Source organism: Salmo salar, chromosome 12 (genome assembly GCF_965601325.2).
Source record: "Salmo salar chromosome 12, fSalSal1, whole genome shotgun sequence".
In the NCBI taxonomy this organism is placed as follows: domain Eukaryota; kingdom Metazoa; phylum Chordata; class Actinopteri; order Salmoniformes; family Salmonidae; genus Salmo; species Salmo salar.
Genome location: NC_138302.1, coordinates 38,989,142 through 39,013,955, shown reverse-complemented (window position 1 = coordinate 39,013,955; position 24,814 = coordinate 38,989,142). Strand labels below are relative to the sequence as shown.

The following is a 24,814-nucleotide window of genomic DNA, read 5'->3' as shown; positions in this document are numbered from 1 at the left end:
ACCTATTATAATGAGGTAACAATAATCGGAATAAATGAGTTGCAAATAAAATCTGGACACACAAAATAATATATGGAGGATAGGGTTATGGGAAGCTCCCAGAAAAATTGGAAGAAAGGCTCATTATTACAACTGAAAATTGGGGGCCAACTCAATGCTCCCCCACAGAAACAATGCCTAAGGTGGACTTCAACTCAAAACGTGTTGTGTGTTTTAAATGTTCTTCAAGCCTTGTTCTTCAAGCCGTGTCCTCACCTCCAGACATGTGTAGTAGAGCAGTGTGGTCCTCTGATAGACAACGTCAAGTAAAGAGTAGAATGAAATACTTGGTTGCAAATCCAAGGTCACTCTCCAACCCCAGGTTATGAGTGGACTGAGTGTCATTCTAGAAGGAAGCATGGGAGTCTCAAATCCAGAGTAAGCTGCTGATCATGTGAATCAAGTTTGTTGATGACGATTCAAGCTCAAGTGAATTGACTCCAGATGTGCTAGGTGGCCTTGTGAGCCCAAGCCCCACATGACCTCTTCACCTGATCCTGTGTCACTCTTGGCCCAGAGGTTGCCGATGACAACCAAACTGGTGTACCCAGGTGCTCCTCCCTCAATCTACTCAATCCCAGCTCAACTCCGGTCCCCAACCCTTGCCCATAGCCCTTTCCTCAAGAGTCCTAACAGAACTGAAGGGACCAGACAGATCTCCTAATCTGCAACCTAGCTCTCCAATAGCACTTCCACCATATTGCTTCCACCTGTCCAGGTCCTGTCAGGTCTGTGCGAATTATGTGAGAAGGGGCTAAGGGTTTAGGAAAAGGAGGAAAAGAGCAGAAGGAATCCAGGCCGGAGCTGCCTGTCCCAGGCAGGTAGGTGTGGTGGAGAGAAGGCCCTGGTTCCTGCATGCCAGACTAACCCAAAGCAATGCCAGGAATTTCATTCCCAGCCAGTGCGGGCCTGCACGGCACGACATGCAAATAGTAGGGATGTGCATCTTTCACATACAGGAACAAAACTTTTTTAGTTTGAAACGATTCTGTTTGATTGGAGAACGAATCAATTCAATTCGACGCACTAACATTTGTGGTATAAACACATTCATTTTCCATTCTAAATAAAAATCTGCTGATGGAACTCATGAGCTGGGCCTCCCTGCGCTGGATCTGTCAGAGTTGATTTGTGTGTGTCTGTGTGTAAATGATGTATGTCTATGGTGTACTATGTATGCACCTCAGCTGAGCCATAAGGGAGACTAGGCATCTACCACCCCACTACCACTATCAGATTATTTTTTTATTTTTGGGGGGGGGGGGGGGTGGAGCCTGTTTTTTGTCAACCCCACTTCTAAAAATCACCACCACCTGCTAAAATGACAAGTTAATTAGTGGATTAATTGTTTGAGCTAGTATTGTATCGATATTTATCGTTTACTAATTAGCTATGACATAGCAATACTTTGGATTTCACCCCATCTCAAAATCTAATGGTTTTGACCATTTTGAAGTTTTTAAGAGAGTGACATTTTCTTCTCTCGCTTCAACCATGCTGTGCGCCTTGCAAAAAGGATTGCGGTCCTCGTTATGAAATTATCAACTTTACCCTTTATATATAAAAATGACCATATACAGACAAAACTATTGCTGACTTGATCAAAATAAAATGTATTTTAAGCCCTGTTCGGCAGGTAAATCCAGATGAGTTGTCTACGGTATCTTACTTGTATTCCCCTAAAACACAATTTTCAACAGTGCATAGATAACAATACCCAGCAAACACATCGATTTTTACTCAACTAATAAAGCCTAATATCACGCAAGCTATTTTACTATTTGAATGCTGAAGGTGCAATATCAGGAACAGACCGCCGACCCCACGTTGGTCAGTGCCCAAAGCTGAGCACAGTTTGTCTAGGCTACTGATGATGTCTGGGGTTGTTTAGCATGCAAAATAACTTGTAGATCAATGACTGTCAACAGTCACATGCAGTTCGACACATCAGTTGTGACAAAAGATGAGGTAGTTTCGGAAGGTAGAAAGAATGTAATACAACTCCCCAAAAATTGTGAACGGATGATTCGTAAAGTTTTAATCGATTTTATGACCAGATGCAAGCTACATTTGGATCGGTTTGGGGTCCGCGGACCGATGTTAAATATTTGAATCGGGGACCGATGCATATCGGTGAATCATTACATCCCTAGCAAACAGACTAGGGGAACAGAAAGAGGAATTCGGGCACACCGTTTATATGCGCTTGAAAATTGTGATTATTGCAGATGCTAAACTGATTCATTTGATTGATTATCGCCCAAGAGTAGAGGCAAGATGCAGCATGTTTGGATGTTAATGCCATTGTAATGTGAAAAGTCTTTGTAAGTACATATGGAAGAGTCAGTGTGACATTTTCCATCCCCAATTTAAGATTATGTCCATTGATGTTTAGCAGGGCTGGGAGAATATTAGGGGGTATTCTACAGACTACAGCTGTTTTTTTGAAAAACCTGACCACAACTTCTCCCCACAAAATGAACAAATTACTCTGTGCATAAAGTTAAAAAATTCCAGCAGAGAACTTGAAAGACTTTGCAAACTCACTCCATTGGAAATGTGTGGGGAGGCTAAAATGAGGACTTGCTCTTGACAAAGCTTTTCCTGGCAGGGCTGGCAAACCTGGCATTTTGGCTTTGGCAAAGCAGGCCAAAATTTCTTGAGCAGTGAACCATAGAGAAAATAGATATTTTTTAAATGGCATGACAAAACAAACCCGATTTCCCCATTTCATTCCACAGCAGAAATCTGAACAATGCTCATCCACTGGAACGCATGCACGTTTTCAAATTCTCTCAGTTCCCTGTGCAAGCACATTCCAGACAAATGTAACCATTTTTTTTTAAAGCCGATAGGCCAATGGCTAAATCATTAGGGTGAACAGAGGGTGTGTCAACTTTGAACGGCTCAATGAGGAGAAGCTGGTCTTGCCATGGGGCTCTTTTGAAGTCTTCCATAACCGCTCCTAGACTTGTTGACACAGCTTGAGCGGGGAAAGCAACACTTGAGGGATCCAATGGGGGTGGTTTGGAGGAGAAGGGGGTAAAAGCTTGTCGCAAGAATGTCCTTAATGCGACCCACTGGGGCTATAACCCCCCCTTCGTTGTCTCTCACTCCTGTTTTCTGCAAGGGCTGACTTGCTCTGACCTCATGCATTGGGCTACATTCCTGCCATGCCTGTGGCGTTGCATTGCTACGGCATCATCGCACTTTGGCATTTGCCGGCCCTTGCCAGTCTACACACAATAGGAATGCAGAGGCCATCCCCCCTCGTTGGGATTCCACATGTGCCAGTCATCCAAAAAAGTGGGAACTCGAGCAAAGACTTGAACTGTTTCTCTGCGGCATTCTTCCACAGTTCATTCAATCTCCCACATAAGACCAACTTCTCAACATAATTCACAGTGTACCGTTTCTGCAGCGTTAGCTAAAAGATTAACCGAGGCATGTCAAAGGTCATTTTCATTTCCAGATTCATATCAAGCGGCACACTATCATTACATAATTCAGTCCTAGCCGGTCCATTAGGATGTTTTTCTTTCAGTAGGCTAGAATTCAGTTTCAGTATTATTAACCTACTGTTCTGATTCTTCCGGTTCTTCTTAGCATTCTCTTCTCCTGATCACTACCTCTGGTCCAACGTGACACAGAGGGGCTTAGGCAGGGCCTACCCCTTCATGTCAATCTCCCATTGTACATTGGGATACTTATTGTGTTTGTTATTCAGGTGTCCTTTCATCTTACTACTACCATTATATAGGCCTAATAGTTTTTCTGTTTAGGCCTAAGTTGGTCAGTCTGGAGTGGTTTTAACTAAGAATGTTACAGTGCACAAACTTGGGCAAGGTCTAGGCTGTCGTGAACTAAATATATGCAAGTCATTGACAACACTCATCTTAAGAAAGCACTGGGGTGAACAAAAAAGAAAATTTGCTCAACTGTTATTGTAACATCTCACTTGAGAGCTGTGACTGAAGTTCGTTCACTGACTCGGCATTCCCCTGCTTGCAGCATCTTGCTGAAAAACCCCACCCTAATCGCCTCACGCCAGCTATAGGCCTCTATTTACCAACACACACACGCAAACCAGAGAGGCGCTAGTCAGTGTTCACTCTGTGTTGACCAAGGCAAAGTGTGTGGTGTGTCACTAAAATTTGCCCACATCAGACATGTTATTTCAAACCACCCCAAAGGCTGATATGTTTGATCAATAACAACAATTTCACTCAGCAGCGAGTCTGTAAATCACCCAAAACATGGCCACCACCTTCATGAGACTATATGAGGGTGTCCCAAAATATCAAGACTGAGTCAGAACCTACTTTGAAAAAAGGTGCTGCGTCAATGTTGATGAGCTGTGACCCATGTTATGTTTCAAAACCTAACTTCTCTTTAAATACCTGGCAAGTCTAGGTGTGCAATTTGCATGTTCTTATTTTCTTTGGTGGGGGTAGAGTAAGGCAGAGTATCACAACAACAACTAAATAAATACTTATGACTAATCTAGCAACAACTACTGTAGTGTCAATGATGTTGTCCATGTAAACGGTCAAATAGTCATTTATTGGTCATGGATAGGCTATGACAGTCCACCATCACAGAATTTCCAAAACTGCCTTCGGGGACAAGAACAAACAAATGACTCGTTTCATGATGATGATTAGTACTACAATATTCAGGGTTGCTGCTAGCAAGTACTTTATTTATTCTATGTCTGAAATTGAGGGCCCAGTTTCAACGTTACTATGGACCCCTTAGCTTAGGAAAAAGTGATGCAGTTTTGCCGAGGGGGGGGGGCGTTCTGTTAGCGTGACAGCGTACAGAAGCTTCCAGTGCCGTCACACTCAAACTGACACTGTGGACAAGATGTGCATACAGTGACGCTGAGATAGCAGATACAGATAAAAGGGGACATTTTTAGGAATGGTGTAATGGATGGGGAACTAGTGGCATTCGAGTTTAGGTGTGGGAATCAAACAAAACCACGAGTCAAACATAGGGCTGTGTGTGTCATATAGAAGCATCGCGCCCCCACGGGTGCACCCCAATAATTAGCGGGGCTAGCTAACAGTAGTCGATATACAATGTTATCTTGGTACTATTAGCACACACAATAATTTCGCTACACCCGCAATAACATCTTCTAAATACGTGTATGTACCAAATAAAATGTGATTTGACCAACCAAACCATGTGTCACTGGCAACATGGTGTGTTTTGACGTGGCACCATCAAATGTTGTTCGTTGCAAAAATCAATTCCTACAACACACTTTAAGGTAGCTAATGAACGTTAGCTAACAATAGCTACTTTGCTTGTAATGCATACCCTCGCCGTCTAACGTTAGTTTGTTCGCTTGGCACCTGCCAACTTCCTAGCCTACCTTGTTCAGGGAGGGTACCAATAGCCCCCGCCATTTCGGTGCGTTCTCCTCGCTGAAAAAGTCGTACTGAACCTGGGCCGCTTGCATGGCTTCAGCTGCCCGTCTTCGTGCGCTATCTTGCAGCCAGTGAGCGATGTGTGTTCACGGCCACTTTTCACATCAAAACAGTATATAGTGTGGCCTGTGGTTGGAACTGAGAGGTGCAATATTCTGTGCGGCCCGCTGCCTCAGAATATCCACCAAATGAGTATTCCTCTACCAAAACAGTTAACAATGCGACCATTGCATCGGCAGTGTACAGATTTTGATAGCTGCTAGCTAGCCGTCTCCAGCTGCCGAAGCAAGTAGCTATCGTTAGCTAACAGGCTTGCTCTTTCGGACACCGAGAGTTTAAAAAAGCAAAAATTCACGAACCAAACGATACTTCAAACGTTAACTAGCAAGCTTGCGTTGCGTTGGCAGATGGAAATTATTCCAAGTTCCGAACTGACGTTGTTGGTGGCAACAAACGTTAGCCTAACTAATTTAGCAAGCTAGTAGTAGCTAGCTAACAGCCGAGCTGGTGATGTTACTAGCCGTAGCCGATCGATCCGAATCGGATGATGGTTGTTAGTAGTGATGAACTAGCAATATGTGGACAGTGGCGTAGCTGATTAGCTAGTATCCAACTTGGGAGTGAATGTGTCACTTCACGTTTCGGGAAATGCGATACTGTTCGTCCTTTTCGGCCAGTTGAATCATTCCCTATATTTTGGGCAAAAAAAACCTCTTCGGTACATAATCGCCCATTTTCACCGAATCTTCGGCAGAGTGGATATTGATAACCGTGTTATCCTCAATGAATTTATCATTTCCAAAACATGTCTCCGGACTATTTAGCTTTTTGTTTGGTTATCGAGAAAACCAAGAATCCACGCAAAGGCTGGCTTTAATTACCAGTTTACCTTTAGTCAAAATTATTTATTTAGACGATTGTTATGACTCGGGTCGGGTGCAGTTGCTGGTAGAAGAATTGCACAGGCGCAGAGGATAGCTAATGACTTCGTTAGGGCTTGTTTTCGATAATCATCGCGCCTGCCCACATTCGCTGATCTGTATACAATCTGGATAAACCGAGAGCAATAATTGATTAAACGATAGCATGAAAAATATCGTTTGATGAGGAAGATCAATTGAAACCATTGCATACTCAATGTGCCTAGTCACATTACCTCCATACATATCTACCTCCGTCACTCCAGTATCCCTGCACATGTACATATAGTATTGGAACTGCCTTTACAAATATTTTCTGTATATAGTATGCTTACTTAATTACTTTGTGTATTTCTTATTATTTCCCTTGTGCTTTTTTTCTAGTAATACATTGTTCTGGATTATTGCGTTGTTGGGTTGAGTTTGCAAGAAAGGCATTTCACTGTACTTGTGCATGTGACATTAAAACATGAAACTTCAAATATACCAACGATGCATGTGAACTAGTGCTAGTTTTGTGCTCACGCGGTGAGGTCGCAGACTTGACTAACAGAGCCCAGAGAAAACATAATGGAAAGCACTCATCTTTTTGTGGAGACTTCCCAAAGCAGATACCTCCACTAACTAATTGGGTGGGGCAGTTCATGGTATAGTAAGTATTCCCAATGTTCAAAATACACATCTACATCTTGGCATAAATTATTCAATAGGTTTAATAAGCTTAAAAATACATATACCCACTAAAATGTCAGAGAGAAAAACATTAGGCTTTCTTATTTGTATTGCTTTATATTATTTAATTTATTTCTATAGCTCATCAGTCAATCAATGTATCCCTTTATGAGTTAAAATGTTTAATATTTAACATGTCCAAATATAGCAGTTGTACAGGCAAAATTAATCAATTTTATTTTACAGTATTTACATGAAACAAAAGCAATATGGAAAGAAACCAAGTGAGAAGATCCTTATACTTTATCATACCGTCTAAAATTTTGGAGAAAAAAACAGGCTTCCTATGGCTCATCAGTCAATCAATTTAGCCCATCATGAGTTAAAATGTTTAATATGTAACATGTTCAAATATTAGCAGTTGTACAGGCACAATTAAGCAATTTTATTTTACTGTATTTACATGACACAAAAGCTGTATGGAAAGAAACCAAGTCAGAAGATCCGACCCCCCCCGGGGCACAGGGTCAGCAAGGGACATTTAGTGTTACATGTTCAATTTGGCCCCACATATTCCCATTGACTCCCCAATGCATGAGGTAGAGGTCTTACTATGACGCCCAAACACCAGAACAAACAATATGAACAATGCAATTTAGCAAACATTCAACATTCAACTCATTGGCCACCATAAGGAAAAGGATTCTAAGATGGTACGACTGCCCAGAGTCTCTTCAGTTTGACTGCAGTTTTAACAATAGCTTGGCGTATATGTAAAAAAAAAAATGTATATTGCCTGGTTAAATTTGTCTGAGATTACATCTAAAGTGTGTAGTATGATGTATTCTAATGCACTCATGCAGATACTTTGTTATAAGCACAACTTAACCATACATTAAATGTAAGAATAAAGTGTTTTATTGCGTACAACTATGTGCAAAATTTCACAACCAGTGCATATCTGAGCATTGACAACTTTCTATGGGGTTGGAATTAAAGTGTGGAAAATAAAATGACATTGCATATGGCTTCATATCAAAATGAGTCTAACATATTAAAAAAAGGCAACGCATGATCAAAATGAACAGACACTTTGCTCTTTGACATCCTACCACTAAGTTTTGTAAAATTACATTAGTTGACAAGCCCTTAAAAGCAGTACCCCACATTGATTAGGCAACAACTCTTTATATCTCTCAAGTTGGGGGGCAACTGTACAAAATATATGCAGCATGGTTATCTACATGACATATTTATAGTGTACAACCTCAATATTCTATTTACATTAATTACAAACACATTGGTCAAGCACTTGTTAGGTAAGGATGGATGCGCTCAGAAGTTGGTCAATACTGAAATAGTGTGACATCCAGGAATGTGGGTTTGTGTTACTATAAATGTCGACTTTAAATTAAAATCATAAGGTTCAATTAAAAACCGGACACATCCAAGGTCGCTTGCTCGACGAATGGTCCGATTGCAACTCCTTGGTCTCAGATGCAGAGTCAGACATGTCCTCCTCATCATATTCTGTTCCCATCAGGGATGGGGTCAGTTCCATAGTTTAATTTCAGGACATGAATTCCAATTTATGAATAGAAAAATAAACCTAATTGCAATTTTCAATGAATGAATTTCATTCAGATTTATAACCTCTTAAAATGTAACTGATACCAATCCTGGGCCATGTTCATTAAGGCATACAATGGAAAAATGTTTTGCAACCGACAATAAAACTAAGGTTTCTTATTGGACAGGTTCAGATTGTACATCCCAGTATCACTGTGTTTCAGAAAGTTTTATGCCTACTGAACAGGACCCTGGTTCCCAGAGCGCAGGGTGGTTAGTAACTGTTCTCGTGTCCAGCCAGAATGTATAGGTTGCTGTGTGCTGTAGGGTTGTCTGTGGGTCTGCTCTCCAGCACCACAACCCTGCAATCAAAGGTACAACAGGGGTGTATTCAGTGATGTGAAATGTTCTGAATGTTGCAGATAATAAAATGAATAGAGCCGGCCCAAATACTGTACCTATTCCATTTGATAGACAATCATATATGTTCTACACAATACATTTCTATCTGAACATTTTATATTGTTACATCCTCCTGAACAGCCCTAAGTCACTTTATGGCCGCAGACCGACTTCAGTCTCGATGGCACAGACGATCAGATCTCACAATGCTTGGATAAGTGTTAAACATAGCATGAACTGCATGAAAAAGATATAGCAATCTTCTGAGATGCGACTGCAAAAAATAAGATCTGGAACGCCACCATAGCTTTTACATGCAATAATCGAGGCACTTAAATATATATATATATATTAACCTTGCATATTTTTATTTATTCATTTGACAGCACATTCAGAAATGAGGGAGATATGTGTAGAGGGACAGATCGATGAGAAGGACAGAGGGGATTCGTACCCATGTCAGCAGGGGTCGCCAAATTAATTTGTATCCACAACACTAAACACAGGGTTCCCCAAATGGTGGTGATTTTATTTGCAAGTTTTATGAGCAAAAATAAAATAAAAAAATGCTTATTTAAATGTGTTATTTTATTGTCGGACATAAAAGACTGTAAAAACACCAGCAAATCAGCTCCAAGTGATTCTAATTTTGGAAATCTGTTCCAAAGTATTCCCACGCATAATAGAGAGACATACAGTATGTGATCGTATACAAATGTAAGCAAAGTTTGACATGATTATGTTTTAGTCACATATTCTATCCGTTTGGGCTTCTTGCAGTTAATTTGCAGTTCACAAATTCTTTGTAATTATGTTCCAGGCCCCCTGACCATCCGCTTCCCCCCCAAAAAATAGTCCTGAGGCTGAATCTAGTTGATGATCCCTGCTAAACGGATTTAGCCTCAATCTAAAAATGGATTTCTCACCTGTCTGATCCTAGGAGTCGGAATATCCTGGTGTTGTCGGAAATCTCCTGTGTAATCTGGTGGGAATATGGACAGGATCTAATATTCACGTCATCGCAGTCATTATCATAGTCATCATATTACAACAACAATACACAGTTGAAATACTATTGTTATATACAGTTATTGCATCAGCCGGGGCATTGACATAACTTGCCTCATTAGATTTGAAACTCCGTCCTTGCATGCCATGTCTCCAGAAAGCCAGAACACTGTCTTGAAGGCAGACTGTGGAAAAGATGGATGTTTAATATACCATATGAAAAATTCTACATTTTACCAGAATGTCATTCATCATAACATGACTGTGATACTCTGCTCTCCATTCTATAGCTGTTGATACGTGTGTGTGTGTGTGTGTGTGTGTGTGTGTGTGTGTGTGTGTGTGCGTGTGTGTGTGTGTGTGTGTGTGTGTGTGTGTGTGTGTGTTGGCTAAACTCTAGCAAAGGGGTCAAGGGCGATTACCTATCGACTCAATCTGGAAATTAAACGTCAGTTCAGCTGAAAGCTTTCTACTGGACTTCAGCCTCCCCTGCAGATTCACAATCTTAATGGATCCTGAGGAGTTAAACAATGATGCTATTACAAGAAACTGAAGACATTCAGGCACAAAATGGCTGCCGTCCACCCAGCCGGGGTGCAACACATTGGTGGCTATTCAGGTGAGTTTCCCTCCATCTCATTTAAAGGACTGCTCAGTGATAAAACATGATACACTGTTAATATATTGTGATTATGTTATTAGCAATGCATACAATGAACATACAATGCATGAATAATCTAAATAGATAATATTACAATGCAAATCAGATTTTTGGATAGCCAAGACATGCTGCTAGACTCACGATCCAGGCAGACAAGAATGGTGTCTCTTTCCAGTTGAGTCACATGGATAACACAGGTCTGTGGAGTGTCTAGGAGGAGATAAAACATAAAAACGTCAACTAACCATTTAATCTGTTGCTTTATTAGCGTCAAACATTTTCCATTATGAATGGAATCAAATAGGACTATATTTTCTCTAGAGTTGTGTCAAGTCTATGTCAATGAGGAGTTAAGGTCAGTCTTTGAATGAGACCTTACCGGACTCTTTGAGCCAGGGGCAAGCGGTGTTGGGGTCCAGCGTCTCAAAGCGTACTACCTGGTTGAGCTCCGTGCCTTTGCTGACGCCCATACAGATGAGGGGGTACTGGTGCTCAGGCACCACAAGCATCTCAAACACCTCCATCGGGCAGGGCAGAGGAAAGTCAATGTTCTTAGGAAGAGAGGGTTAGCATTAGCTATGTCAATGTTAGAAAGAGAGGGTTAGCATTATCATTATGATACATTGGTCTAGACTAGCATGTTAGCATGCTAATCTCAAATTTGATGTTCTTGGGAGTAGAGGAGAGTTAGCATTAGGCATGTAGATGGGTGGGGTGTTTACCAACAAAACCGATGCGCGCGCAACCACAAAGTAAAAACAGATGGGGTTGGCTTACAATCAAAGTATTATTGACAACATGTACGATATACAGTTGAAGTCAGAAGGTTACAAACACTTAGGTTGGAGTCATTAAAACTCATTTTTCAACCACTCCACAAATGTCTTGTTAACCTGTTAGGGCTAGGGGGCAGTATTGACACGGCTGGATAAAAAACGTACCCGATTTAATTTGGTTACTACTCCTGCCCAGTAACTAGAATATGCATATAATTATTGGCTTTGGATAGAAAATACCCTAAAGTTTCTAAAACTGTTTGAATGGTGTCTGTGATTATAACAGAACTCATACGGCAGGCAAAAACCTGAGAAGATTTCATGCAGGAAGTGGCCTGTCTGACAAGGTGTCGTTCTTCTTGTCTCTGTTTATTGAAGAGTGAGGATCTTAGCTGTCCCGTGACACTTTCTACGGCTGCCATAGGTTCTCAGAAGGCGGCAAAACGCTGAATCGTGGCTTTGCAGGCTCTGGCTGAAACAAAGTAGCGCGTTTGGGTAGTGGCTGGTTACAGTACTGTGAGACTCAGGCTCGTGCCCGCGTCGACCGAAAGCTTTGTTTTCTTTCCTCTGTTTAGCTAAATGGACATTCCTGGTCGGAATATTATCGCTTTTTTACGAGAAAAATGGCATAAAAATGGATTTTAAACAGCGGTTGACATGCTTCGAAGTACGGTAATGGAATATTTAGATTTTTTTTGTCACGAATTGCGCCATGCGCGCGACCCTGATTTACCATTTCGGATAGTGTCTGGGACGCACGAACAAAACGCCACTATTCGGATATAACGATGGATTATTTTGGACCAAACCAACATTTGTTATTGAAGTAGCAGTCCTGGGAGTGCATTCTGACAAAGACAACAAAAGGTAATCAAACTTTTATAATAGTAAATCTGATATTGGTGAGTGCTAAACTTGCCGGGTGTCTAAATAGCTAGCCCGTGATGGCTGGGCTATGTACTTAGAATATTGCAAAATGTGCTTTCACCAAAAAGCTATTTTAAAATCGGACATATCGAGTGCATAGAGGAGTTCTGTATCTATAATTCTTAAAATAATTGTTATGCTTTTTGTGAATGTTTATCGTGAGTAATTTAGTAAATTGTTAGTGAATTCGCCGGAAGTTTGCGTGGGGTATGCTAGTTCTGAACGTCACATGCTAATGTAAAAAGCTGGTTTTTGATATAAATATGAACTTGATTGAACAAAACATGCACGTATTGTTAAACATAATGTCCTAGGGTTGTCATCTGATGAAGATCATCAAAGGTTAGTGCTGCATTTAGCTGTCTTCTGGGTTTTTGTGACATTATATGCTAGCTTGAAAAATGGGTGTCTGATTATTTCTGGCTTGGTACTCTGCTGACATAATCTAATGTTTTGCTTTCGTTGTAAAGCCTTTTTGAAATCGGACAGTGTGGTTAGATTAACGAGAGTCTTGTCTTTAAATAGCTGTAAAATAGTCATATGTTTGAGAAATTGAAGTAATAGCATTTCAAAGGTTTTGAAAATCGCGCCACAGGATTCAACTGGCTGTTACGTAGGTGCCCCAGAGAGGTTAACAAACTACAGTTTTGGCAAGTCGGTTAGGACATCTACTTTGTGCATGACACAAGTAATCTTTCCAACAATTGTTTACAGACAGATTATTTCACTTATAATTCATTGTATCACAATTCCAGTGGGTCAGAAGTTTACATACACTAAGTTGACTGCGCCTTTAAACAGCTTGGAAAATTCCAGAAAATGATGTCATGGCTTTAGAAGCTTCTGATAGGCTAATTGACATCAAAACATTTGAGTGACCCCCTTCTGTCAAGAAATATTTTTTACGTTTTAGAGTTAATTTCGTGGTGCAGTTTTAATGCAAGTTTGCTGCAATTCTATACATTTGCAATGGAGTGGAAAGAAGATTTAGCAATTTTAAAACACATTTCCTGCAATTCTACTAATTTTGTCATGGGGTGGAGAAGAAAATTGGTTGTTTTACAGTTAATTTCCTGCAATTCTACACATTTTTCCATATGGTGGAGAGAAATGTTTGCAGTTTTTAATATGATAAAGTGAGACTAACAAAATCAATGGGGGCCCCCGACCGGTATTTCGATCACGATAACAAGTTTAGTAGCTGGCTGCTAAACTAACTTTAGCAATCGAAAAATGTGTTTGCTGACAGTGACTGACATAAGAGAAAAACTGCTGACGCACAATCAAATTTCGAAATTGCACCTTGTCAACTCTACTATCCTGACTGACCTAAAAACTCCCTGATCTAGACTCTAGCACGCTAATCTAAAATTATGGCTAGAGTTAGCATTAGCTTGTAGATTACACAGTAAGGGTAGCCTAGTCTATGTTGGCATGATTATCTCAAACCCGAACACCTCCATGGGCATGTAGGCTACAAAGTAAAGGGATGTCTCTTAGCATATCTCAAACACCTCCATTTGACAGGACAGTTAGCGGACGGTTGTGGATTGTCTTCCCCGGAGGCTCTTAGCATAGCTACCGTCAATGCTTTATTGTTTTTGGTTGAAACCTCATAACTATGACATGGGCTGTCAGCACTCCTCAAAGGTTTGGAGAGTCAACCGTGAGCCTGGCAAACACAAAGAGATGGCTAAATAAATGCACACAGATGCAAAAATTCTTACCTTGATAAGCATGAACTTCTGCATGGGCTCCACCCATTCCAACATGACCACACTGGACTGGAAGGCCCCACACAAGTATTTGTGGCCCGTGTAAGGGTTTCTCACTAAGGGGGAATAGTTGATAGTCAGCTGGGGTTGTCAATTATACTAAGCTGTGACCACAATAATGTATTTCAAAGACCTTTGTACTATTGGTACTCAGATGAAGAGGATGTCATCATAATGGGTTATAAGGGGAATGGAAAAGTATTGTGATTATTACATGTAGTGAAGTGATGCATCTAAAAAACACAGTGTAGCAACTACTCTCAATCTTGTAGCAAGATGACGTAGTAACTTGTGGGAAAGTAAGGGGTTGGATGTAGAAAGAGAGGAAAACCGAGGGGGAGAGAGAGAGAAAAAGAGAATGTCCATGTCTACTCACCCACACAGCACTTCTGACATCCCTTGGTGTCAGGAATCTTATTGGAGATGGAAAATTTCCTAAAAACCACAATAACAAGGCATTTAGTCAGAAAAGTGGGACTCTTCCCACAGAAAACTCCTACACCCTGAGATATCGCCATCCTTTTACCTTGGAATGATTTTGTCTGGGAGCCGGTGGGTGGGGATGGCCATTGGCAGCTTCTGCATCTGTCGAGCATGCTCGTACAGACCCGCCAGATTGTGACAGTATAGCTGCGAAGCTTTTCCTGCCAAAAAACACAACGAACACACCTTTGAATGCTTTGAAGGCAATTATAATATCTTTGATTTTCACGCAAACAGTGCAGTGTCTAACTGCTTGTATATCTGAAGCAAGTATTGACAAGTAGTATTTACGATTTATATTTACGAGTGCATATTTAATGATAAAATAAGACTAATGCTCTTGATGACATATTGCTGCTTATGGTTTATGTTTTTAATGTCTGTCACTGGCATTGGGGCGGCAGGTAGCCTAGCGGTTAGAGTGTTGGGCCAGTAACGAAAGGTTGCTGGATCGAATCCCCGAGCTGACAAGGTAAAAATCTGTCGTTCTGCCCCTGAACAAGGCAGTTAACCCACTGTTCCCTGGTAGGCCGTCATTGTAAATAAGAATTTGTTCTTAACTGACTTGCCTAGTTAAATATATATATATATATAATATATATATTTTTTTAAATGTGTGTGTGGCCAAAGGTACATTTTATATGATGTGTCTGGAGAATCTATTCTATTCTATAAACTACAAATAAAACAAAACAACGTAAAACTTTGAGTGTGCACTACAGTTATTTGTTGAGGTATAGTAGCAATGTGTGGCAATACAGGTTTCTATGATGAATCCTTACCAGATATGGAGAGCAGACTATTACTCATGACATAAAGCCACGTACACCTCCGGGGAAAGAGCTAGGGAATAAAAACATATTTCAGTTTTTAATAGGTGGTACAATGAATCATAATCCGTGTCTTATTGACCAGTTGTGGATAAAACCTCAAATCCTTTACTTGCGTCACAAAGAAAGAAGCATTCAAATTGAACTATAATCTGTAGTATGATGTGATAAGAGAATATTTTCCACCTTCACATAAATACATTGATTATGTTTTACACATTACACTGTAAAAACATTGGAAGCAGTTAGAACAATTTTAATTTACTGACAAAAAGATAATACAAATGAAATGAGACACTGACCTGTTCCATGGAGGAGTCATGCAGTTCGTTGAGATTTAGAGTGTAAATGCCCTCTTCGGCGCCGAATAGCAGGTATTGGTCTAAAACAGAGAATGAAACGATTAAGTATTACAGCAGAGAGAGACTGGCAAACTTGGATAATACACACATTGCTTAGGACACTGCCTAAGAAGGAAACTAATAGTAGCACACGCAAACTGCAAATAAGAAATGGGGTAAAACTAAAATCAAGTTAGCTTCGACTCCTGCTCTAGGTTTCTCCAAGCCTTTCTTGAACAAGAATACGGTGGGGGCGCCTGGTAGCGCAAGACTGAAAAATAAAGTTATCTAATGCTTCAATTCAATCAATTGCAGATAAAGGTAAATCGCACAGCTGGTTCAGTCAAAATATTAACCACGCTCGGTCTGTCACACCCTGCATACCCTTTGCGGTCATTGAACATTGACACGAAACCACATCTGTCCTTAAAACGCAGCATTAATACAGTTTCCTGTTATCTGCAATTGATGGAATCAGGGTCCATGGCAGTTAGACAGAAATGTATTGGCACAAGGCCCACCTCTCGTGTCGGGGTTGATCCAAGACGCCGCACAGTGGATCTTTAGAGGGCAGCCATTGAAGACTTTGGAGAAACAGGCTCCCATCTGTGCAGCGAAAATAGAAAACAAAATGTTGAGGAATGTAGGTGTTAAGTTATAGTTGATCAATGTAGAGCATATCACAATGTAGAGCACCTGGAAAAGCCCTTTAGAAATTCAGTACAATATAATAAATCGCTTATTTTGAAACAAAGTTGTGGCAGGATCTCTAGCGCGAGAGTCGCGGTAATTACAAATGTGTTATAAACTCAACACTACTACTTTTAGGTTGCTAATGAATGAATTACAATTCACATAAATTATTTAGATAATGAATGTGTAATCAACACATTTGTGCTTTTGTTTCTGTATCTTAGTGCTCATTTGCTTTTTCCTACAGTGCAGAGTTATGGTTTTCTACTTGATAATGCGTGTGTGTAAGAGCAGGTAAGGGGTGTTAAGACTTACGTGGACTTTTGGTGTAGGGGGAAGGCCATTACTGATTGGTTTCTGAGGAAACAGGAAATGACATCATCATACCAAGGTCAGCGTAGAATGATTAACAATCATAGTTCAAATATACTGTATATTATACCGTAATATTGTTAAATATAAAAAATCATATGTGGATCTTATAGAGTTCTATTTAACTATACGTTAACAATGGTATCATTCTGTCTTTATCAGTGCTGTAATAACTTGGGAATGACACGGTAGCACTTTGAATGCACTGTAAGTGATCTTTAATTCATGAGTCGTTGCTTATTAATGAGTAACTAATGAGGTAAACATAGAATAAATGCTATTTTTTCAGAGCTCTGGGTGCAAATAAAAATCCACATCTAAGAAGAATGAGAATATTTACGTTTAGTCATAATGCAAGACCGCATAATTATATATGTTGTAATGAAAATGTAAGCCTGTTATCAAAGCTGTTCGGACATGTTAATGAATTAATCACCATTTACATAAATTATTGTCCAAATAACTTACTTTCAGCTAACACATAATAACTAAATAACACTTTCTATGAACCAGCACTGTGTGTAATTCATTATGAATACATTATGCAAAAATGCATTATGTATATAATGAACACCTCACTATAGGTATTAATGAATTAATGACAGCCATGACCACTTATCAATATAATGCACTTTACTACCTGTATGTTTAACACAATGCTTACAGGAAGTCTTATAATGCACAATGGATTTGACAAAATCCACTTTAAGTGCATTATACACAAGTTATTCACAGAAAGTGTTGCCACCAATTTTTACGCACAGCTTCTGACCAAGGCTACATTACTATGGTGTTACCGGAATCTCTTTCCTGTCCTTCCTCGTGGTGACGCTAGGTGGCATAGTAGACTGCTTCTCGGCACCACCAGCATCCCCGCTCACTTCTGATGAGCTGAACCCATTGCCTGTTGGGAGGGAAATTAATTATGGATTCATTTTTAAATATTACATGATTTATTTAAACGATTCCCTGATAGCCACAATCTGAATGGTACTGTGGAGAGTGAAAAGGAAGCAAGAGAAAATGTGGCTCTGTGGGAACTGAGCAATTCCAACAATTGTGCTGAAACAAGACACTGATACGACTAAGATCGCCACGGTGACTAAACTAAGACTTTGTCTTAATAGTCTAAAGTGGCGTCCTCATCTCTTCTCCTTGAAATATCTGAAAACAACAGGACAGGCGAATGCAATAGGATGGAATTGCCCAGGTACTAGTCCAGTTCTTTCACATCAAGCGCAGACGAAGGAAAGCTGATGAGGGGAGGAAAACTATTGCGATGCGCATGTGAGGGACGGGGAGCTTTGTTTGAAAGTTGGCCCCTGCCACCAGACTACTCGAAGCAGACAGGATGTGGAAACTGGGGAAGTTTGTGTGAGTGTACTGGAAGGTGACTCATGTGGCAGAGTGGGTATGTGACATTCTCACAACACCAGTCACACCACTGCTCCTAATTAAACGGGCTATAAATACTAGCTGGGGCACACACACACACACACACACACACACACACACACACACACACACACACACACACCCACACACACACACACACCCCCCCCCCCCCCCCCCCCCCCCCCAGTCCACTTTGGAAAAGCTGACTGGCTAAGACAGGGAGGAAGTGGGGTGGAGCTTCTTGAGTTCAGTAGAGTGGGTGGATAGATGTTGGCAGGGTTGGAAGGAGAGATCCCTGAAAACAGTGGTAGCTTTTATCTCAGCATCATCACACTTATTGTCTAAGTGATCCGGGTTGGGTATTGTGGTTGGTATTGTGATGAGTTGAATTGAAGTGACTGACTGATTAATTCATTTATTAATTGACTCATTCACCCACCAACCCATTCATTCAAGGGGACCACAGCTTTGGTTCTCCAATTAAGTGCAGGGGATATAAGAAAACCAGCATTAATGCATTTCTGACATAGGGGATACCACCACTCCCAGAATGCACCCAGTTTGTGAGCATGCCTGTAGACTACGTTACCTACCTAAGCTAAGCTGCCTGTGTGGGGTGTGTCTGGGGGGCGGCGGCCTGGGCGGAACATGGGTGGCAGAGCGGGCGGGGCTCTCTGCGGCTGGACACCGCTTTATGGTCCCCCCGTGGTCGTCATGATCACCGGGGGAGCCGTAGAGACCGGGGGATCCATGGTGAGCAGGGGAGCCATGGTGAGCGTGGGAGCCACGGTGAGCGTGGGAGTTGGCACTATCCTGTGGAATGGGGATGGGCTGAGAGCAAAAGCCAAAACACGGTTCTGGTAAATTCCCATTTAATGGAGGAAGTCAATTGAATTTAAACAAATGACATTTGTAAAAAAATATATATATTATAAGTTGAAATTGACGTGACCCACAATGCTACGTGATCGGCATAAAAGCACACGCGTCAACATGTAATCATCATCATTGTATGTAAAGTTTTATGCTCTACTGCACACAATAGGGCTATAGGAAATATGAACAAGTGTTGTGCTATGTTCAATTTAAAGTGGTGCCACAAAAATGATTCCTGTGTGTACACTGTAGAAAAGAGATCATCTTACAGGTTGATATGTGAGGAAACACTATGCTCTGTCTCATACGATGGACAATGAGTCCCTTGAAGAACACATACCTTGACGTTGGGAGGCGGTGGTGGAGGCTCTTTGGGCCGTAATGTGGAGCCCTTGGCACTAAGAGAGAGAGAAGGCATAACTATTAGAACAAATTATTGTACTAACAGTTATACCTTTGTGTAGAGTGTATAAGAACACCTTCCTAATATTGAGTTGCACCACCTCTCTTTTTGCCCTCAGAACAGCCTCAATTCGTCAGGGCATGGACTCTACAAGGCGTCGAAAGCATTCCACAAGGATGCTGGCCCATGTTGACTCCAATGCATCCCACAGGAGTCAAGTTGGCTGGATGTCCTTTGGGTGGTGGACCATTCTTGATACACACGGGAAACTGTTGAGCGTTGCAGTTCTTGACACAAACCGGTGGGCCTGGCACCTACTACCATACCCCGTTCACAGGCACTTCAATATTTTGTCTTGCCCATTCACCCTCTGAATGGCACACATACACAATGTCTCAAGATTTAAAAATCCTTCTTTAACCTGTCTCCTCCCCTTCATCTACACCGATTGAAGTGGATTTAACAAGTGACATCAATAAGGGATCATAGCTTTCACCTGGATTCAGTCTGTCATGGAGAGAGCAGGTTTTCATACACTCAGTGTACATCCTTGGTCACGTTCATTAGGCACTATTAGGCATTATTAAGCATTATTAAGCATCAAATGGAAGAAAACAGAATAAATAAAAGACGGGACTATCTGGACTTGTCCAATAAGCAACGCTTAATGGACATGAACCTGGCCCCTAGCAGAGTAGCCAGTTCCAATCATTTGCATAACGAAACATTCATAACTACAGCTTACAGATGAAATGTTAAGAGGCCAGTTGTTAAGTTTAAAGGAGAAAGGGGTTGAAGACAGTGGGACTTACTGTTGCATTTCATCATCATGGTCACCACCATCATCATCATCTAAATGAGTCTCGTGTCCCCTAAGGGAGAAGAAGAGGGATGTACATTTCAATTCAATACAACTTTATTAATGCCTTTGTAATTGCCCCTCTGGGATTAATACAATTATTTGTAGTTGTATTGAACAGGTACAGTCGTAGAGAGAGGCATTTCTCAATCGTGGCTCAGAATCAGCTGAGCGCTCCCTTCTAAGGGCTTTGGAGAGACGAGGAAAGATCCACCCCATAACAACAATCCTACTAAATTGTTAGTAGGCACCTCATGTCCAAAACATTTCAACAGTGAAATTTGATACTAAGCACCATTATCCATTTCAATGTGAGGTCTACATTAAGGTGTCTGTCTACATGCTTCCCAACCGAAACCGATCAGAAGAATTTGGGTATATATTATGACGACGTTTTGTGAGGTTTTTGTTCGTTTTTTGACTTCGGGGAGGGATTTTTCAGGCACACAGTTTTTTTTCCATCAGTGATTGTTTAACAGTAGGGATTCCTCAATTAAAGTCTTTGTTGTCATTCAACGAAGCGACTCGTTTTCATGCATTTTTTGTTGTTGTTCAGAAATACTGCACCAAACATCTTAGTTAGATGTAAAATTGCACGACTAAGATCTACTTGGCAAAAACATCAAAATGAATGATATTTCTGGAATTATTTTTGATTCATTCTGTCTATTTTGAGGAAGTGTATACTGGCTATGGCATCTCAAAATGAACAGAAGTACTATTGCCGCTTTTTTCAGGTTTTTCAAGCAGAGATCTTTTAAGGGAGTATGCGAGCACACTCATTCGGTTCGGCCTAGCAGACTTTGGATAGCCGCCAGCAGCTGACGCCTTTAGTAGTGAACCAGCCAACATTTGAGAGTGCCCTGCTTCCGTAACTGCCATTTCATCAACAAAGATGAAAGTAGAGAAGACATCTGAAACAGTCATTGCCTTATTTTGAACCGAGTCTAGCTATCTATTTGTGCTGTCTTGCCAAACATCACGTGTGGCAAGACAACGAACATAGGAGTTGGCTACACAGCACAAACCGATCTGGGACCAGGCTAGCTGACCTGCTCGTCACTTGTGTATTGGAAATCAGTGTGCAGGTATCTTTCCTGCATGAGGAGTATTTTTTTTACCCTAACGCTGAGAATTAATGCATGCCAGTGGCACACCACCCTTGCTGCCGAGAGACAAAGACTACTATAAACAATAGCGGACACCCCGTATTGCAAGTATTGCAAGAGCAAGAGGCTCAAGAGAGAGGGGTGGGCGGAGGGAGAGCGAGCGAGCGAGAGAAAAAGTGAGGGAAGGAGAAAGAGAGGGGGAGAGGGAAGCAGAGTGAGAATGCGAGGGAGAGGCAGAGGGAGAGAGAGGCTGAAGATGAGAAAAAGATGAGGGGAAAGGGATGAGAATAAAATAGTTGAGAAAGAGATGACAGAGATAATAATCATTTTTATTTTATAAATTCTTTATTTAACAGGGAAGCCACGTTTATTTTTCCAAGTGAGCCCTGCCCAATATAAAGATAGAAATGAGAAGAGAGGATAGGATTGGAAAAAAATAGAAAGAGAGAAATAGAGTTTCAGTGAAAAGAGAGGAAGAGATAGATAGAAAGAGTGTGAGGGAGAGAGAGAGAGAAAGAGGAGTAAAAACTAGAAAAAAGGGGACAGGAAGGAAAGCACAGCTGGGCCTACCTCTGGATTAGCTCCTCCTCCACCGATTTCAGAAGACTCCTGTTGCGAGATAAAGACAGGAGATAATAAGAGACAAAACAGATAAAAGGAGATAGATACTGTCATGTTTACATTTGCACACAAGAGGTACTTGCAGGGGGTGGTTGAGGATGAGGGAGACGATTTACCAAAACACTTTTACAAAAAGGCTTTTATTGACTTGAAGTGGCGCTAGATTGATGTCGATTGTTCAAAGGCCAATTTCCCGTCCGTTTTTCGGAAGATGCTGTGAAAGTACACAACCACCTCCACTTTCTTGTCTAAAAATATCAGTGGAGCCATATTCCTTTTTGTAAAAGAACTTTGCCGCATGTTTCTCCAATCTAGACTCTCCATGTCTTGGATTTAAATTATTTAGTGCGACCCGGGGTCTTGCGCTGGGGGCAGCTCCAACAAACAAATTGCCAAGTGATTGTGGAAGAGCAAAAAAAAAAAGGCTACTTATGTTTTATGAATTAGCACTCGGCGAAACCTCTCGATAGGTAGAAAGAATGTTGGCTGAACATTCAAAAACAAACACAGACAAACATCAAAGCTGACAGGCTTCCCTGCTAGTGCACAACAACCTCTCAAACACACTATGCTCAGCAGTAGGCTACTCAATCTACTATTGGTGGTTCCGATGGCTCAGTTAATTATGTCATGATGCTTGCAATACAATAGTTGTGGGTTTGATTCCTGCACGGGCCACACTGGGTAAAGGTTAACTGTACGTTGCTTTGGAAGGGTCTGCTAAAATGTATGCATCGAAATTACATCATATTAGTAGTATTGTATAAGAAAGAACGCTACATTGCTTTATTTGGAAAGTGCTAGTTACACAGGTTGCAGCTACACTAAATTACCATAATTACTATGATTTAAAAATATATATTTTTGGGGGGCGGGGTGACCATTTAAACACAATACAACCACACGTGGATACAGTACAATGGCATTAAAATCATTGAGGATGAGTTTAAAAATGTATTTTCATTGTAGTCCTCTTGAAAGTACTTTAAAAACAAAATATACACAACAGTGACGAGGCGACGCCGGGATGCTGGTATTGATCCTCTGTCCAGTGTCTGTGTTCTTTTGCCCATCTTCATTTTTTATTTTTATTGGCCAGTCTGAGATATGGCTTTTTCTTTGCAACTCCGCCTAGAAGGCCAGCATCCCGGAGTCGCCTCTTCAATGTTGATGTTGAGACTGGTGTTTTGCGGGTACTATTTAATGAAGCTGCCAGTTGAGGACTTGTGAGGCGTCTGTTTCTCAATCTAAACACTCTAATGCACTTGTCCTCTTGCTCAGTTGTGCACCGGGGCCTCCCACTCCTCTTTATATTCTGGTTAGAGCCAGTTTGCGCTGTTCTGTGAAGGGAGTAGCACACAGCGTTGTACGAGATCTTCAGTTTCTTGGCAATTTCTCGCATGGAATAGCCTTCATTTCTCAGAACAAGACGAGTTTCAGAAGAAAGTTATTTATTTCTAGCCATTTTGAGCCTGTAATCAAACCCACAAATGCTGATGCTCCAGATACTCAACTAGTCTAAAGAAGGTCAGTTTAATTGCTTCTTTAATCAGAACAACAGTTTTCAGCTGTGCTAACATAATTGCAAAAGGGTTTTCTAAAGATCAATTAGCCTTTTAAAGTGATAAACTTGGATTAGCTAACACAACGTACCATTGGAACACAGGAGTGATGGTTGCTGATAATGGGCCTCTGTATACCTATGTACAGTTGAAGTTGGAAGTTTACATACACATTAGCCAAATACATTTATACTCAGTTTTTCACAATTCCTGACATTTAATCATAGTAAAAATTCCCTGTCTTAGGTCAGTTAGGATCACCACTTTATTTTAAGAATGTGAAATGTCAGAATAATAGTAGAGTAAATGATTTATTTCAGATTTGATTTCTTTCATCACATTCCCAGTGGGTCAGAAGATTACATACACTCAAATAGTATTTGGTAGCATTGCCTTTAAATTGTTTAACTTGGGTCAAACGTTTCGGGTAGCCTTCCACAAGCTTGCCACAATAAGTTGGGTGAATTTTGGCCCATTCCTCCTGACAGAGCTGGTGTAACTGAGTCAGGTTTGTATGCCTCCTTGCACGACACACGCTTTTTCAGTTCTTTCAGTTCAGTTTCAGTTCTGCCCATAAATGTTCTATAGGATTGAGGTCAGGGCTTTGTGATGGCCACTCCAATACCTTGACTGTGTTGTCCTTAAGCCATTTTGCCACAACGTTGAAAGTATGCTTGGGGCCATTGTCCATTTGGAAGACCCATTTGCGACCAAGCTTTAACTTCCTGACTGATGTCTTGAGATGTTGCTTCAATATATCCACAACATTTTCCTACCTCATGATGCCATCTATTTTGTGAAGTGCACCAGTCCCTCCTGCAGCAAAGCACCCCCACAACATGATGCTGCCACCCGTGCTTTACGGTTGGGTTGGTGTTCTTCGGCCTGCGAGCATCCCCCTTTTTCCTCCAAACATAACAATGGTCATTATGGCCAAACAGTTCTATTTTTGTTTCAACAGACCAGAGGACATTTCTCCAAAAAGTACAATCTTTGTCCCCCATGTGCAGTTGCAAACCGTAGTCTGGCTTTTTTATGGCGGTTTTGGAGCAGTGGCTTCTTCCTTGCTGAGCAGCCTTTCAG

General features: G+C 41.1%; 2 protein-coding genes across 7 annotated transcripts in view; both read right to left on the bottom strand.

Moving 5' to 3' along the window:
* Nucleotides 1-6,457, bottom strand: part of LOC106564790 (son of sevenless homolog 1) — a 76,477-nt gene extending 70,020 nt beyond the window's left edge. For 3 of the 4 annotated variants that reach the window (XM_014131167.3, XM_014131168.3, XM_014131169.3), the window contains exon 1: nt 5,423-6,456. In XM_014131167.3, the coding sequence (XP_013986642.1) occupies nt 5,423-5,509 (87 nt within the window). In that variant the 5' untranslated portion in view covers nt 5,510-6,456. Of the gene's footprint in view, nt 1-5,422 lie in introns of all 4 variants that reach the window. The other variant, XM_014131166.3, reaches the window with a different exon arrangement.
* Nucleotides 6,458-7,234: 777 nt separating this feature from the next.
* map4k3a (mitogen-activated protein kinase kinase kinase kinase 3a) overlaps nt 7,235-24,814 on the bottom strand; it is a 99,713-nt gene continuing 82,133 nt past the window's right edge. For all 3 annotated transcript variants that reach the window (XM_045691311.2, XM_045691313.2, XM_045691312.2), the window contains 18 exons: nt 22,119-22,157; nt 20,393-20,452; nt 19,518-19,575; nt 18,895-19,132; nt 17,704-17,810; nt 16,850-16,891; nt 16,363-16,447; nt 15,803-15,882; nt 15,453-15,513; nt 14,714-14,831; nt 14,564-14,622; nt 14,140-14,243; nt 11,089-11,260; nt 10,851-10,919; nt 10,471-10,563; nt 10,163-10,233; nt 9,967-10,022; nt 7,235-9,000 (listed from right to left, as the gene is read on the bottom strand). In XM_045691311.2, coding sequence (XP_045547267.1) covers nt 8,913-9,000; nt 9,967-10,022; nt 10,163-10,233; nt 10,471-10,563; nt 10,851-10,919; nt 11,089-11,260; nt 14,140-14,243; nt 14,564-14,622; nt 14,714-14,831; nt 15,453-15,513; nt 15,803-15,882; nt 16,363-16,447; nt 16,850-16,891; nt 17,704-17,810; nt 18,895-19,132; nt 19,518-19,575; nt 20,393-20,452; nt 22,119-22,157 — 1,600 coding nt within the window. In that variant the 3' untranslated portion in view covers nt 7,235-8,912. The remainder of the gene's footprint in view (nt 9,001-9,966; nt 10,023-10,162; nt 10,234-10,470; nt 10,564-10,850; nt 10,920-11,088; nt 11,261-14,139; nt 14,244-14,563; nt 14,623-14,713; nt 14,832-15,452; nt 15,514-15,802; nt 15,883-16,362; nt 16,448-16,849; nt 16,892-17,703; nt 17,811-18,894; nt 19,133-19,517; nt 19,576-20,392; nt 20,453-22,118; nt 22,158-24,814) is intronic.